Source organism: Pteropus alecto, unplaced genomic scaffold (assembly GCF_000325575.1).
Source record: "Pteropus alecto unplaced genomic scaffold, ASM32557v1 scaffold106, whole genome shotgun sequence".
NCBI classification, from domain to species: domain Eukaryota; kingdom Metazoa; phylum Chordata; class Mammalia; order Chiroptera; family Pteropodidae; genus Pteropus; species Pteropus alecto.
In genome coordinates this window covers 13743223-13761840 of record NW_006442103.1, presented here as the reverse complement: position 1 = coordinate 13761840, position 18618 = coordinate 13743223, and the positions used below count along the sequence as shown (strand labels likewise).

The 18618-nt window shown below is 32.7% G+C and overlaps 1 protein-coding gene and 1 pseudogene across 2 annotated transcripts in view; both read right to left on the bottom strand.

Annotated features, from left to right (window-relative positions):
• SYCP1 (synaptonemal complex protein 1) overlaps positions 1–18618 on the bottom strand; it is a 69614-nt gene that overhangs the window by 35222 nt on the left and 15774 nt on the right. For both annotated transcript variants that reach the window (XM_006919668.2, XM_006919669.2), the window contains exons 12-17: positions 13505–13599; positions 12823–13007; positions 11531–11598; positions 5563–5624; positions 1279–1383; positions 368–471 (exon numbers count right to left, since the gene is read on the bottom strand). In XM_006919668.2, the coding sequence (XP_006919730.1) occupies positions 368–471; positions 1279–1383; positions 5563–5624; positions 11531–11598; positions 12823–13007; positions 13505–13599 (619 nt within the window). The remainder of the gene's footprint in view (positions 1–367; positions 472–1278; positions 1384–5562; positions 5625–11530; positions 11599–12822; positions 13008–13504; positions 13600–18618) is intronic.
• On the bottom strand, positions 6536–7857 carry LOC102886441 (annotated as a pseudogene).

Here is an 18618-nt window from a genome sequence, read left to right as displayed (position 1 = left end):
TTCTACTTGGACAATATAAAAAATGAATTTGTATTTTGTCATTTCATCAATACAAACCTATGAAATAATTTAACAAAACAACCAAAATAATTGGTTACAACTATAAATTATTATTTTTATGAGAAACCAAATATCTCCAAGAAAATATACTCATCTAAAGCAGTTCTCAGCTTTATGATGTAATCTCTTTTTACATCAATGACATATGTTTTCCCTAAGCAATAAACTTGATAAATTATTTTGATCTTTAAGAATAAAATACAACTTTAAGCCCATCTGAATAAATATTTAACATAATTTACTAATTTATTAACTACCAGAAAGCTTAAGAATTGACTACATAGTTTTTTTATGACAGAAAACATACTTCTCATTTTCAAGTTCAGTTTTCAGTTCTTTAACCTGTTTTGAATAGTGCTGTTCACTTGTCGCAATGGCAGTTAATTGTATTTCCAAATCATGTATTTTTTTCTGGAAAATAAACATACATAACCACAGTAAATGTCTTTACAATTTTCTCACTTAAAAAATTTAGTCATTCTATGAATTAAGTCATACATTTCGTGAAAAATTGGTAAGAATATGTTGAATTTTTTAAATTTAAGTAGATTTAATGCCATAACCATTATAATTTTAAAATAAGCAGTGACAAATGCAACATAAGTAAATTCCACTTTAAAATTCTGAAGCTCAACCAGTAAAATTATATTTACCTATTATAAAAAATGTTTATCATTTTTATGCTACTAAGTAATTCATTTCCATTAAAATGTTATACTATTAAAAAGAAATGTATTAATAAAATTAGTATTTTAAAAACTAAGCTGTTCTTACTATAATAAAAATATGATTACAATATAATACTGTTATAGACTGAAAACGTACTTTTTTCAAACAAAAAACATTCTAAAATTATAACATGAGCACTACAAAAACTATTGTAAACTAAGAACTTAATAAAGGCTCACTTTTAAATGTATCAATTAAGATATACTCAAGATATCAAGAAATGTAATTATTATAAGCCATGGCATTATGCAAATACTATTGATATCTTAAATGCTGACCTTCTCTCCCACATTATATGTAATGTGGAGGGAGGTTCTCTAGATGTGTTTTAAATCAATCATTAACATAATAAATATAGCAGGAACACATACTTTTAAAAGGAATTTTGTGAAGAAATCTTTCATAACGTTAATAGCTATGCCATAATCTATTCTGTAAATCTGTACTAACAAAATATGTGAAAGAAAAATGTATCCTTTTTAAACAAACCTCTCTGCTTTGGAGAAGACCAGTTAGTTCTTGTTCTGTTCCTTTTAATTCTTCAGCAATCTTCTCAAATTGTTTCTTTTCATCTAAAAGCTTTTGGTTTTCTGCCTATTTAAGAAAATTAACAAATCATGACACCCAAAGCACACACATATTCAAAATAATCAAACTGCCTAAATAAAGTTGTGAAGATTATGAGTTTCTCTTTGGGTAAATTATTTTTAAAAAGAGAAAACAAGTCATTATTAAATAAATTCTAAAACTAAATATGATAACAGAGGACTTATTGGACAGAGTCCTGGAATTTTCTTATTTAAAAAGAATCATACAGGTCATTGAAATCAAACCTTAACTTAAGTATAAATCACACCAATTTATTAGCATTTATTAGTCATTCAGTATTCTATCAATTCTGTTTGTCCTATTGCACAAAAATGTGCTCCCCTATAACTTTCATGCAATGGTCATTGTTCTGCCTTCCTTAATCACATAGAAGTCTAACTCCTCTTTCACATGATAACTGATAAATATTTGAAAAGTATTATCATCATTCCCTAACTTTTTTCTTAACTATCTAAAATCTTTAATTCTTATTATCATTCTTATGATATAGTTTTAAATTATCTCATTCCAACAGGATGGGCTCACTTTGTCAATATATCAACTTCAATAAGGTGCCTAGAATTGAATTCAACGTTCTAGACAACCAAGGGTCACACAGACCACAGTCCAAATCCAGCCATTGCTTATTTTTAATAAAGCTTTATTGTAATATAGCTAATCTATTTATTTATGTATTACCTATACATGTTTTGACCAAAACAGCAAAGTTGCATGGCTGCAACAGAGACCATATGGCTCAAAAAGTGTAAAAATTTACTAAAAGGATAATAGGGAATGCTACAAACAACTCTATGCACAGAAAGTTGACAACTTCAGTGAAATGGATTAATTCCTTAAAAACCATAAACTTCAAAATCTTTAATAGTTCTATAACAATGAAAGGAATTAAATTCATAGTTAAAAATCTTGCCAAAAAGGTATTTCTCGGTCCAGATGATTTCACTGAGAATTCTACCAAACATTTAAAGGAAAAAAATATAACACTAATTCTACACAATGTCTTCTAGACAGTAGAAATGCTTCCCAACTCATTTTATAAGGCCAGAATTAGCCAATTCCAAAACCAGACAAAAACGATCATCCAAGAAAAGAAAACAACAGACCAATAACTTCTACAAAAAATATACAACTAACATCATACTTAATGATAAAACAATGAATGATGTCCCTTAGAATCAAGACATCAAAGATGTACATGTTCATTACCCCTATTCAATGTCACACTGGAAGTCTCAGCCAGTGCAGTTAGATAAGAAAAAAATAAATATAACTGTCCCTATTTGCAGACACAATTGTCTATACAAAAAATTTTAAGAAATTTGAAAAATAAAACTGTTAGAATAGGTGAATTTAAATTTAGCGAGATTGCAGATACAAGGTCAATGCATAAAGCAGTCATATTCCCATCTACTAGCAATGTAAAATTGGAAAAATATTTTTAAATATTATTTTAAATACCTTTAAAAATAAATATTTAAGCATTAATATAACATAACATGTACAGGATCTGTGTGCTGAAAACTACAAAATTCTACTGAGAGGATCAATCAGGCTCTATATAAATGGAGATAGACATCATGTTCATGTATTAGAAGATTCAACATAGTAATATCAATCCAATCCAACTTGATCTATAGATTTCACACAACTCCAATCAAAATTCCAGTAAGATTTTCTTATAGACAAGCTGATTCTAAACTTTACATGGAAAAGTAAAGGAACTAGAATAGTTAAAACTATTCTGAAAAATAATAATAAAGCTAGAAGAATCACAATACCCAAATATAAGTCTTAATACAAAGCTACGGGAATCAAGACATTGATACACTGGTGAATGGATAGGCAAATAGATCAAAGAAAACAGAAATAGTACAGAAATAGACCCACACAAACAAGGCCAACTGATATTTTGTAAATGTGCAAAAGCAACTCAATGGAAAAAGGAGAGCCTTTTCAACAAATGGTAATATCACCCAACATCAATCCAAAGTATTTAAATCTTAAATCTCTCTCAAAAACACCCACTTTTTCTCACTACTATACCACCTCCCAGCCTAAATTATATTCATCTCTCCTCTGACTACTATGATTGTCTTAACTGTTCTATCTTAATATACTGTTCGCCACACTGCAAGCCAAATGAGCTTTTCAAAATGCAAATCTGAGCAAGTCACTCCCTGCTGAAATTCTTTAGAATTTCCCATTCATCTTAGGATAAATAAGAAATTCTCTTGATGTGACTTTCAAGGCCATGAACTGCCAGGCTCCTTCTACCCAACTCTCCAGCCTCACGTTGCACTACACTCTTCTTTCACTTCATGTTGTACTCACCATGCTCCTTCCCATCAAAGCACCTTTGCCCAGAATATTTCCTCTGCTTGATAAGCTCTTTCTTTTCTTCTCTAGATATCAGTTCAATCTTTACTTTAAAAAAAAAAAAAAAAGCCTCTCCTGACCTCTCTAAGTAGCTCAAATCCTTTTATTATAGGCCTCATAGTGTTGTGACCTAATCCTTTATTGCCCTTATCACCATTTTAATATTACCTTTGAATGACTGCTTGTATTTTTGTGGTTATTTCATGACTGTAACTCCATGAAAGCAGAATATGCATCCATTTGCATCCTCAGATATAACATAATAGGAACTCAACAAACGTTTGTTAAATGAGTAAATGTATTATCTTATTTAACCCTCACAACCACCCATGAGGTCTGTATTTTCCCAATTTCACTAATAAAAAACTGAAGCATCCAGAAATTAAGAAAACTGCACTAGGTCATCCAGATAAGTAAAGAGCTGAACATCAATCAAAGCATTATGATTCTAAGGACCAAGAAATTAATTATGCTCTATTGCTGTTCAAATATAACAAAACCCTAAACCAATCCTTCTCTGTATAGGAGTGAATCCTTATAGTAAAACAATGCTTTAGTATTCACTCATTGGACAATTATTTATAAAGTGCTTACAAAGTATCAGTGACTGTGTTGACATTACAGGGTAAATAGGACACAGGTTCTTAAACTTTATTGGAGCATACATTTATTCTACTATTTATTCACTGAGCACCTACTATGTGCCATCTACTGTGCTAAGTAAGGGAGAGTCTAAAGGGTAAATAAAGCATTAAATAATTATACCAAAAATAATTTCATTTGTGATAAGTGCTATAAAAGGAAAAGTTCAGGGTGCTATAGGAACAAGCCTTACTAAGACTTAAACTAGCTAAGCATATCAAGAGAGATTTCCTAAAAAATTGATATTTAAGCAGAGACAAAGCATAAGTATCCATTATCAAATTTGAAAGCAATGTAAACATTATTATTTATAAGAGTTTGTGCAAAAGCAATTTAATGCAGAAAGGATAAGCATTTGAGAAAATTACTTATCAAGAGATGGAAGAATTAAGAGTTGTAAAATCAGGTAGAGATGTGATAGGTTAAACTCAAAATTAAATAATTATAATCATAAACAATATTGTTTTCTATAGCAAGAGTTGGCAAACTACAGCCTGCAGGACAAAATCAGCTTGCAGTCTCTTTTCATAGGCCTTTGACCTAAGAATGATTTTTATATTTTTATAAGGTTGTTAAAAATAAGAAAGAGGACATGGAAGAGAGTAGGGGCATAAAAGGGGTAGAAGCAGAGATTTAACATTCTGTATATAGCCCCCAATGCCTAAAATATTTCCAATCTAATCCTTTATAAAAAAAAAAGTTTGCCAACCTATGCTCTCTCTACACATTGTAATCAATTAAAATATAAGGAAGCCTTATCCTAACGATTTCATTAAACATGATTCTACCAGAACTCTAAAGCTAGGTACTGAATATGTATCATACACATTTATCTCAAAATTGCAGCTGTGTGGCTCAAAGGTATCAAAGACACACAAAATTTATAATCAGCTACATAACATGCATGTTAGATCTTATTTGAATGTACTGCTAACACATGTTCAAAGAGTATAAAGACACCAGAACAGTTACCAAGATGTATAAAAATTAGTACAGATAAGAATGTGGCTTACCTGAAAACCAAATGTAATTTTTTTTATATTTAGCTAAAAAAAAACTAGCTTAAAACATCTATAGTGTGAGAGTCTAAGTCAGTGGATTTGAAAAGTAATTGCTATATATTAATAAGAGAAACTATAAACTTACCAAGATTTTTTTCAATTCTTCCAGTTCTACTTCTTTGTTATTTTTAAACTTAGTCATCTCTTCTAAAATAAGCAAAAGCACATAAATGTGTTAAAAATTGGATTAAAAGTATAGGCAAGACAAGAAATAAGAATAATATCTTTTGAAAGGAAAAAACTAAGAGATGGATTAATGCAACTAGAGTACCATAAAACATAGAGGAAATCCATAGAACCATATCAAAATAATAATGGATAAATCTTAATAATGTTTCTACAAAGTTAATTATACCATCAAATGAGCCCAAAGTTCATTAAAAAAAATAAGTGATCTATCTATCTAAACTATATTTGGAATGAGGTCACTCAGCATGTACATTTGCCTTAAACTCATCACTATCTAAACATCTGGCCTCTTAATCTTCACTCCAAACTTTAAAAAAGTGATCCACTTAACACAAGCTAACTCTGACCATTGTACTCTGGATCTGGACATTCCCACCTCCTCTAAGACTTTAGTTACTATATTACTCATGTCCACTGACTCTCTGTAGAAAAATTTTTAATGACCATCATATCTAAACATCTATATGAATATAAAAGTATCTGATTTATCTTTCTGCCCTTTCTTACTACCGTCAAATTTTTTTTTGTTTGCAAATTCCTGTTTATCTACAAGTTGCTTTCTTAACCTCATGTAAAATCAATGCCTATCTCCATGAGGTCAGTAAAACGATGACCTCAAAGATCACCAATAACCATTTTTGGTGCAATTCTTTTTTCCCCCATTTAAGACGGAATACTTTATTCAAACCCATCAGAGAAATGGACACATTGGGTCTGTAACAAAGCACTGTGTTTTAAAGCACAGGCCAGTAATTGTATATGAGAGTATACACTGCTACATACAAATTAACTAATTAGATTACAACTTTTCAATGATTAAAACAGAATAAGTTTCCCTGTAAAAGTAGCATCTTTGTGACATTTTAACTTTAATATTGCTCTCCTCCTTCCTCACCTTCTCCTTAACAGAATCCACACCAACCTTCTCAAGGGCAGTCATGTCCTCATGGACCACAGACAACTCTCTTTTCTCCATGCCCTCATCCACATACCAGTGAACAAAGGCACGCTTGGTACATGTCAGGTCAAACTTGTGGTCCAGGCGAGCCCAGGCCTCAGGAATAGCTGTGGTATTGCTCAGCACGCACACAGCTCACTGTACTATGGCCAGGTCTCGACCAGGTACCACAGTGGGAGGCTGGTAATCAAAGCCAGTGGGGCACCAGTCCACAAACTGGATGCTGTGCTGGTCTTGGTGGCAATGGCAGCATTGACATCTTTGGGAAGCAAGTCCCCATGGTACAACAGGCAGCAAGCCATGTATTTACTGTAGCAAGGGTCACATTTCGCCATCTGGTTGGTCGGCTCAAAGCATGCACTGGTGACCTCCACTACAGAAAGCTGTTCATGGTAGGCTTTCTCAGCAGAGATGAGGCGGGCACACGTGGACAGAGGGAAATAGATGCGGGCACAGGGCACTGGGTTGGCCTGGAATTGTCAGATCAACATTCAGGGCTCCATCAGATCTCCGGGAAGCAGTGCTGAAGGATACAATTTGAGCTATCAATCTATTCAAGTTAGTGTAGGTTGGGCGCTCAATATCGAGGTTTCCATGACAGATGTCATAGATGGCCTCGCTGTCAACCACGAAGGCACAGAGTGCTCCAGGGTGGTATGGGTGCTGAGGATGGAGTTGTAGGGTACAATTACAGCTGTGTGACCTGAGGGGCTGGGTAAATGGAGAACTCCAGCTTAGACTTCTTGCCATAATAGACAGAGAGACGTTCCATCAGCAGGGAGGTGAACACAGAACCAGATCCCCAACCAAAGCTGTAGAAAACTCAGAAGCCCTGAAGACCTGTTCACTGGTCAGCCAGCTCCCAAATTGGTCCAAGACAAGGCCAATGATTTCCTTGCCGATGGCAGAGTGCCCATGAGCATAGTTACTGGTAGCATCTTCCTTGCCTGGGATGAGCTGCTTGGGACAGAGGGGCGGGGTGAGCTGGCGGTAGGTGCCAGTGTGAACTCCATGAATGACCATGGGTTTCAGGTCTACAAACACTGCCCTAGGCACATGCTTGCCAGCGCCTGTCTCACTGAAGAACATGATGAAGGAGTTATCTACCCCTTACAATGGTCTTATCACTTGGCCATCAGGCTGGATGCCATGTTCCAGTCAGTAGAGCTCTCAGCAGTCAGTGCCAATCTGGACTCCAGCCTGGCCAACATGGATGGAGAAGAACTCATGCATGGTTGCTGCTTTGCAGCTGCCGAGCAGACAGGTAAGAGGAAGGAGAGAGGTTGTTGCTTCTTACAATGCAACTCGTAGGCGGTTGATGTAAGAGAACCTTGTGGTGCAATTCTTAGTCCTCATTATTGTGGAGCCTTCTGGAATTTGATACTATTAACCACTCTACTTTTCTCCCTTTGGTTTTCCAAACCTTGTTCTATTTGGATTGTTCTAATTCTACTCACTACCAGAACTCCCCACCCACCACCAATTTTACCTGCCATACAGAAGTTACAGCAACCCTTTAAAAACATAAACCAGACCATGTCATTCCTCTACTTAAAATCATTCAACAGTTTTCCTTAGTTGTTAGAATAAAATCAAAATTCTTTCCTTGGCCCTATCCAAGTTGGCCTAAACTCATTTCATTCCCTTTTACATATGAGTTCTTACACTCAGCCACAAAAGTTTTCATTCAGTCACTTGAATTGACCAAGCTCCTTCACACTCAGAGCATTTCTATGTGCTTTTCCCTCTGACTGAAAAGCTCTCTCCAACTCACATGTTGTAACTAACTAAATCTCACTTATTTTTTAGGTCTCAGTTGAAGGCCATCCCTGATTGCCAAATCTAAATTAGGCCCTATTATTTTCTTACATCGCATCATTTTCATTTCCTTCATAGCATTTATCCCAATTTGTAATTAAATATTATTTGTAATTATTTTATGTCTCCCCAAGTAGATCTCATGAGAAAAAAGACCATGTCTGTTATGTTCCTAATTATATATCCAAAACTAATTGAAGAATAAACATCTAAGTCTAAATGCACAGTTATATTATATAATATCAATAGATTAATAATAAGCAGCGGCAGCAACAACAGAAAATACTAAAGGGAAAATCTGTTACATAACCAGAGAGAAAGCAAACACAGGTACAAACATAGAAAGGTGATCACAGGAGCAATTTAGAGCAGTATCAGATTGAATTCAAGATAGGAGATGCATGAAGAAGCAAACTGAACCAAGTAAAGAAATTGCAAAAAAATTATTTCACCAAGATTTTGTATTAAAAGTTGGCTTTAACTAACTTGGAATGCACTACCCTCTCTCTTTAAATGAGCAATGAGAAGATAGCTGATATTTTAAAAGTTTAAACTTGAGCAATAAAATGGCTCTTAAATTTGCAACACAAAATAGTCAGATTTGTAATTTTAAAAGAACACCGTAGCATCAGTGCAAAGAAAGAACAAACGGTAGATGATATTAGAAACAAAAAGGTGGATTATCAAGCTACAGCTATTAGTTCCAGTAAAAGATGTCTGGTCCAGACCTATTGTCAAGGTATAAGAAAGGGGGTAGAGCAAGCTGTATCTGAGAAATACACAGAAAAAAAGTGATCTTAGGATGAGTCAGTGACTGAGACTGCTGAGGGGACAACGGGGGCAGATGGATGAATACTCTAACCAAGATGTAAGCCTAAGAAATACAATCAAGAAAGAATGCAAAGTATAGCAAGGAAACGAATAAGAATGAGGGCTATTGCAGTAAGAAAGAAGGTTAATGAAAGAAAGTCAAAGCAAATAGAAGCCTAGTAAATACAACAAGTGTGAACTAAGAGGAAAACAAATGAGGGTAACATGAAGTATGGCCTGCTGATTATCTGCCAAATACAACTTGTGTTCCATTATGTTGCTCACATGCATCCCCCCTCTGCTAGGCTAAGAGAATGTGCTTGAAACTCTAAAAACCAGGAAAGAGGAAATGAAGACCTGACTTGGTCTAGGTCTGTGGAGAGGAAGAAAAAGAGAAAGAGTCAAAGTTAGATTAGTTAAATTTTATGAGCTAGATATTAAGAGTTAGAAACAACAGCACTGAATAATCTGAATTAGAAGTGAAAGGTAATGGGGGAAGAATAATACAGAAATCCTCCAAGATTTTTGGTTTTGAGAACTACTTACTGTATACCATTAGCCAAAGAAAGAAAGAAATTAATGTTAAGTGCTTACATTATTGTTAATGCTACTCTCCTATACATAATGCTTTCCACACCCCATCATTCTCTAAAACCATCAGAAGCCTCTCTATTCCTTAAAGTCTACTTTTAAAATCTACCTCTTCTATTAAATAAAAATCTACCTTTTCCAATTATGCAGTCTACATCAATACCTTTGGCTTCCTCTTGTTATCAACATTAACATATCTCCATAAATAAGAAATCTCTGAGCATTCACCCCAAATATATAAATGTGCATAAATGCAAATATATATTTATATTTTATTTGTAAAATATAAATGTGTATTGTGATTTTATTCATTACAAAACATGTGTAGAACATGTAAATTTGTAAAATATAAATGTGTATTGTGACTTTATTCATTACAAAACATGTGTAGAACATATAAATAAATAGAAATAGAAGTCCTAATATTTATTTCCCTTCTAATAGAATTCTTGTTCCCACCCCTTCATTTTAGAAACATTGCTGTCTAATGGTTTACGGGTCCAACCTTTCTCCCACAATACAGGTTTCTCAAGAGCATGGTATTTTCTTGTTTATGTTTCCACAGCACTTAAGATAATGCTAAGAAGCACATATATAACTGCTCCACAGTGCTAGAATAATATATTAGTATGAGAAAAATCACATTATGCATTTGATTTTGAAATATGACAATAACAGCCACTTAATTTCAATATCAGACTGAATTGTTACAAATAAATATCCATTAAAGATATTTGAAGGACTAAAAGTATTCCTTAGGCTACAATATTCAATTGAACAATTCTAAAGAAAGATATATGCAGTGATGTAGAACAATACTTTAAGCTCTGAAGGAAGATCTAAAAATTGGATTAAAAATGCATTTACGACCATTGTAACATAAAATAATTAAATTATATATCACTGGATAGTGCAATTTTTGATGTTTAAAGGCTAGTCTAGTCTGTAGTATAAAATTAAGCATTACAAAAGGAAAAGTATAAATAGCATTTAAAAGGTCAACCAAATAACTCAGTGTGGAAATATCACATTTTAAAATATCATTATTTTAATTACACAAGTATTCAAAGCTTATAATAAAGCTTATGGAAAGTTATGGGGATATTCTAGAAAAACACCTGCCAATTCATGAATTATTTTAATTTACAAAAATAATTCACCTACATTGGAAAAAAGTTTTTACATCTTTATATTTCTCCACATTTGTAGATATGAAGATTTGTAAATATAAAGCACAGAGTTGTTAGAATTATCTAACTAAATGGTAATAAATTCACAAAATAACTATAGAACTTCTATCTCTTTTGGCCATGAGAGTTGCTGAATAGTAATAACATCTTATGATAAAATAGGATCACATGTTCCTATAAATAGCTCATAATCCAACATGACTAATCAATGAAATTTTAAAATTAAAATGTAACAGACATTTCTCACTAAGATTATTAAGACCTCTGAATCCTAAAATAAGGAAAATTGACTAGAAACATCTCTTAAGCTCCTTATACTTCTAGATATCTATGAATTGCATAATAAAAGTGAATAGTCTTTCTAGCTTTGAAAAATAAAATAAATAATCACTATTGGTAAATGACAGAGGGAAAACTATATTTTATTCTGAAATGGTATTTATGTTTTTATAATTGGCTAATATTATAATGTACACATATTATTCTCTAAATCTTACCCAATTCGCTCGATTTCTTCTGAAGCTCCACGGTAAGTATTTTCAACTGATCTTCGCTTTTTTCCAATCTTGTAAAATATATTATTAGTTTACAATGTAAATATTCTTTTAGTCAGATTTTGTCTAGTAACTAAAATTGGTGCAATTTAGCAACAATATATACTAACGTAGACTCACTCAATTATTAAACATTTTTCGAGCACCTACTCTATGCCAGATAGTGTAACATTTCAAAATAAAGTATTACTATTATAAAGACATAGGTGCATAGTAATTAAACCTCCATAAAACCTTAAAGCTTGTGGTCACAATTTATATTTTGGCTATGATGATAATCAAATTAACACGTCCTAAAACTTTGAGAGAGACTGAGTATATAACTACTGTTATATTGAATTCTGCCTTAGGAACAATATAAATATGAAAACTTGTGCAATTTGCTTAACTCCTCTGGCTTTCCGTTTCCTTGTCTATAAAACTGAGGTAATTGATACAGATGATATCTAAGGTCACTTATAATCTTAAAATTAATAAATCAGGTGGATGGGTCAATCAAGATTAGCTGAGCTAGAAAAACTAGCTTTTCTTACTTCACCATCCACAAGCAGCAGAGAAAAAACACTGCTAGGCCAGGTCATGACTTCAGAGAAAAACTTCTTTTTCTCTTTCACCTTGTTTAATTAATCCTAATGCTAATGAGACAAAAATTAATTACCTAGACCTCATAACACAACTTTACATGAATTTTTCCTTAATAAAAAGTAGTGAAAAACAGTAAGTTTTTAACTCAAGTTTTAGACAAACTGTTATTTAGATGAAATGCAAATGAACAGTTTATTTTATATGCAGTTAATCATATTCATTAATTCATTAATTTAATAAAAATGTGAGTACCTACTTTGTACCAGGCCAGTTACTAATTTTATAAATCAGAAAGGTTACAAAACCCAGCAAAATAAATTTCACTTCCCCATTGGAAGTATTTCTATGAAGCTAAGAATAATCCACAGTTTAATTAAATATGTCATATCAGTGCATCATCACTTATCAGCCTATTTTAGCTTGACTCTATGGCAACGCCGGTATAGGAACTATCCTAGAGAATACCTGCTATCTTTTCCTAGGATACCTACCCAATACAAACGTTTAAAATGTATTCCCACTTTATACATTAAAAAAAGACTTGGTTATAGTTGTTATAGATATTACAAGTCAGTTGACAATGAATAGAAAATAGCACTGAATATTAGAAGTAAATTGTTTTTACTCAGCTAAATAAGAAATATTTTTACCTTTGATGTTCTGTTGTCAATAATTCTTTCAAGTGGCAGACAGTAGTTTTAAGTTCAGTAACCACAAATGCATGAGCAGCTTTAGCTTTATTAAATTCTTCCATTTGAGCTTCTTTTTCTCCAGTGAGTTGATATATTTTTTTTGTTGCTATCTGTAAATCTTCCTCTAAAGCCTTTTGAGTACTCTAAAGGAAAAAGTACAAAACAAAAGCTATGATCCCAGGGTCTTAAGAAAAAAAGCTGAACTCATCCTCTTCTGTAATTTGCTGTCCCTCCCTCCGTCTCCTCTCACTCCTCTCCACGACCCAACACTGGCCAATCTGTAATGTCACTCACTACTCTTATTTCAATTCACCATTCCTCCAAAGCCAACCTATAGTTCCAATCTCTCCATGAAATCTTCCTAGCCAATCCGGCACATAGTGTTCTTTCAGTTCTTAGAACTGTAGTAATTTTTCCTGAATCACATTGTTGGTATCTAGCATGGTCTTGTATTTGTTATACTTTTGATGTGTTTTTATCCAATGTCTCTGACTAAACTATAAGCATTTCGGAGACTTGGATTGTATCCTCTCTATGTGAAGCTCTGAGTCCTTTTACATAGTATTATCATTTGATAAATATTTGTTGACTGATGGAAAATGTGACACTTATCACACACTAATCAGTTTTTAAATCATACCATATTTATTTGCAAAGACATTTTAGAATCTTCTAGTTCTGATGTCAAAAAATCTTTCTTCTCATTTGATTCTTTTAAGATGTCATTCTGTAATTCTGAAAGAGAAAGAGGTAGATAGGTAGTACTTAATAAAAAATACATACCAAGAAAACAAATTATTTGTAACAATTACATTTTTTTCTCCATTAGATACTCCAAAATGAGGAAGAATTACACAAATACAGATGCACTTATATCAGTCATCATCAACTTTTACTGACTACTCAAGATTATTATCTCCCAACCACTCAAAAGTAAATAAATATCTAAGGATTTTCAGTGTACATTTTTTAATAATAGCTAAATATTGGAAACAAGCTAAATATCCAACAGGAAATAGATTATGGTAGTACATACACACAATGCGAAACATAATCACTGTAAAGATACTTCATTATTTATTTAGATATTTATAAAATATCATAGAAAAGAGTGTTAAAAACAGTACTTATATAAACAGTGCATATGAAAGAATACACACAAAAATATTAAAAGTAATTTATTTCCTAATGGGGAAATTATTCATGATTTTTTCATTATTGCTATTTTGATTTTTAAATTATCTAAAATATATTTATTTAAATATTCTTTTTAAAAGTTTCAACTCCACTCAATACCTAATGTTTACTAAATACTAAATGTCAAGTACTAATTTCTGTGCTTTATATGTGTGCATTCACTTTTTTAAATTTCTTTTTTAGGTATAGTTGGTACACAATCTTATATGTTAAATGAGCTTCGGGTGTACAATAGAGTGATTTGACACTTTTATATCCTATAATATGATTAACTCCATAATTCTAGTAATCATCTATCACTGTGTAAACTTATCACAATATTGACTACATTCCCTTTCCCTTTTCACCCATCCTCCCACCCCCACCCTTCTGATAACCATCCCTCTGCTCTGTTTCTATGAATCCGTTTCTGTTTTGTTTGGGGTTTTTGTTTTGTTTTGTTTTGTTTTTGATTCCACATATAAGTGAAACCATATGGTATTTGTTTTTCTCTGCCTGGCATATTTAACTTAGCATAATATTCTCTAGATCCATCCATTTTGTTGCAAATGGCAAGATTCTTCTTTTTTATTACTGTATAATATTCCATTGTGTGTGTGTGTGTGTGTGTGTATACCACATTTTCTTTATCCATTCATCTATTGATGGGGACATTTAGGTTGCTTCCATATCTTGGCTATTATAAATAGTGCTGCAATGAACATAGGGGTGCATATATCTTTTCAACTTAGTGTTTTCATTTTTCTTTGGATAAATACCCAGAAGTGGAATTGCTAGGTCATATGGTATCTATTTTTAGTTTTTTGAGGCATCTCCATACTAGTTTCCATAGGAGCTGCACCAGCTCGCAGTCCCAGCAACAGTGCACAAAGGATCCCTTTTCTCCACATCTTTGCCAACACGTTATTTGTTGACATTTTGATAACAGGCATTCTGACTGGTGTGAGGTCGTAGCTCATTCTGGTTTTGATTAACACCACTAATCATTAGTAGTGTTAAGCAGCTTTTCATATGTCTGTTGGCCATACGTATGTCTTCTCTGGTGAAATGTCTTTTCATACCTTCTGCCCATTTTTCAATCAGATTGTTTATTTTTTTAATATTGAGTTGTATGAGTTTCTTATATATTTTAGATATCAACACCTTATCAGATATATCATTGGGAGTATGTTTTTCCATTCAGTAGGTTGCCTTTTTGTTTAGTTGAAGGTTTCCTTCACTGAAGGTTTTTCAGTTATATGTAGTCTCATTTGCTTATTTTTGCTTTTGTTTCCTTTGCTTGAAAAAATTCAGTAGAGTAGTAGGATACGAAATTAATATACAGAAATATGTTGTGTTCCTATATGCTAATAATGAACAATCAGAAGGAGAAAGGAAGCAACAATCCTATTTTCAATTGCATAAAAAAAATAATAAAGTACCTAGGAATAAACTTAACCTAGGAGGTGAAAGACTTGTACTATGAAAACTATGACACTGAAGAAAAGAAATTGAAGACAAAATGGAAAGATATACCATGCTCGTGGATTGAAAGGATTGATATTGTTAAAATGATCATACTACTCAAAGTGATCTACAGAGTCAGTGCAATTCCTTTCAAAATACCAATGTTGTTCTTCTCAGAACTAGAAAAAACAATCTTGAAATTTATATGGAACTACAAAAGATTCCAAAAGGCCAAAGCAATCTTGAGAATGAAGAACAAAGTTGGAGGTATCACATTCCCTGATCTCAAACTACACTACAAAGCTATAATAATCAAAACAGTATGGTACAGGCAAGAAAACAAACACATAGATCAACGAAACAGAATAGAGAGCCCAGAAATAAACCCTTGCATATATGGACAAGAAATTGATGACAAAAGAGGTAAAAATATACACTCGCGTAATGACGCTCTCTTCTTTAAGTGGTGTTTGGAAAGTTGGACAGACACATGCAAAAAAAATTCAACTGGATAATTATCTTCACCATATACAAAAATAACCTCAAAATAGGTTAAAGACTTAAATGTGTGTTCACTTTCAGAAGTCATAAAAACACTAGGGGGTAAAAAGAAGTCCATGCTCTTCCCTGGGTTCAAAGTATTCTATTTCCTCTGACTAGCTATATAGCCTTAAACATACTTAACCAGTCTGACTCTACTTTTTCCAATGGAAAATAAGAATGATGACAGTTACTCATATCTTGAGGGTTGCTGTTAGGATTAGACAAGATAATGCAAATTAAGATGTTTAACCACAATATCTAGCATATAGTCAATAAATGTTAAATATTATTAGGATGATGATGGTATATGCTATAAACTGAACCTTAAAGTTCATGGTATTTACAATATACTTGGTCAGACAAACAAATAATCAATAAGTGCTAATGGGTATTCACTAGAAGTTCTGGGAATATACACAAGGGGGCAACTAAGCCAAATAGGATCATTAAGGGTTAGAAGTAAGGGGAGACAGCCATAGAAAGGAAAAGTTCAAGGAAGGCTTCCAGAAAGTGATAACTGAGTTGAAACATTTAAAAGCCAGTAAGAATTAACATGAGTAATGGGAGTTGGGGGACAAAACTACAGACAGGTGAAAAAGCATATACAAAGGCAAAATATGGAAGAGAACATGATGCATTCTGGGGTCTAAAGGAAATGTATTTCAATAGCATTCAAAAAAAGTATGACGGAGGAATCGCAGCATGTATGATTAAAAAGAAAATAAGGACAAAGTCATAAAGATTTATTTAACTTGCTGAAAGGTGTATGCTTCATAAGTCTTGAAAACAATAAAGTATGTTGAGCAATAAAATGAGCTTTCACGATAACATTTTTTAAAATTCCATTCTGAAAAATCCGTGTAGAAATGAAAGGGCTAGTAGTCCAACTCTGAAAAAAAAAATAGGGAAAGTAAATTTGGAGAGAGGGAAATGACAACTGAACACTGTGGTGCCCACTATGATGCTATTTATCAAAGTCTGGTAATAAATGTCTCCTCTAAAAAATCATAATCAAAAACTAGTCCTTAGGCACGTGTGGGAATTGAATATATGCTGCTATAATGTCTTAAAAAGCTCCAAGCCAACACTTAATTTGAAGTGCCCCTAAGTTCCCCCTAAATTCCACAAGCTGCCAAGGCAAATTTTCTCTATAAAAATATACTTGCAATCCAGGCCTTAAAAAACTTCTACAGATGAAGTTATAACCTCATAATCAAAAATCACATGAGGATACAAAGCACCATAAGCAGTCAGAAGAATGAACAAAAGGCAGACTTGGACCTGCAAAGATTTCAGATGTTAGAATTACTACTGGTGCATTTTAAGAAAAACATATTATATCAATCCTTAAAAACTAAAAGAGATAAGGAAGATGCCCATAAACTAAATAAAACTTCTTGAAATTATATAAATAAAATGAAAAGTCCATTGAGGTAATGGATGAGGTATGTCATTCAAACATTCCTCTAAAGCAATAAAAATTCAGGATCAAATACTAAGAATATTAAAAATCATTAAACTCCTGATAAAATAAGAAATTACCAGGTCAAAAGTGAAGGAAAAATAGTAACCTAGAAACATAAGATAAGCACAGAACTTGCTTTTGCCCAGAAGACATTTGCAGATCCTGGCAAAATTGAACTTTTGATTTGAAATTATGATGGGGTGAGAAAAAGAAAAGGAAAAACCAAAGACTACATAAGGTTGAAAGTCTAAGAATTAGACCTTTGTACAATAAACTGGGGCATTCTTCATGTAAGGAGGCAGCAAAAGTAAACCAAGGAGATCTTCAGCCCAGGTTCATATCACCTGACTGGTCCAAGGAACCTCAAGCCTTGAAAATGACTTAAGATTATGCCAGACAGGTAGAGCCACTAGGCACATAACAAAACTTTCTCCTGGAAGGATTCCCATTTACTTAAGTTACCTACATACTAGGCAGGTCTTAAATTATTCCTACAAATAGTTTTTGCAAGAAAAATAATAAGCATGGAGGTATACAAGAAAATAAGGCACTTTGACTAAAAGTTATCAGAAAGATAAGACAGAATGAGGCTCACAAACACTTAAGATAAAGAATGGTCAGAAAGTATAAAACAGCTATTCTTAGTGTATTTAAAAAAAAACAACTTGAAAATAAGAAACAGAGAACTACATAAAGTACAATAGCATAGCAGATTTAAAAAATAAGTTAGAATAATATCTTAAAATAAACACCTTAATAACTGAAAATAAAATGGAAGGGTTCATATCAGATGAGAAACAAATGAAGAGAAAATTAGTGAATAAGATAGGTCAAAAGAAATCATCCAGAATAAGGTACAGAAAGGCAAAACTGTGAAAATATGGAGAAGAGATTGAGTCACAGAAGACAGAGTTAGAAAATTAAAACATGTTTTTTACACAAAGTTCAAAAAGGAGCAGAAACAAGAGAACAGAGCAAATACATTTAAAGAAAAACAATAATAAAAGATACTAATTCACAGATTTAAGAAGCTATAAAATAAAATTAAACCTATATCTTAACATATCATACTGAAAATGCTAAAAATCAAAGGCAAAGAAAAT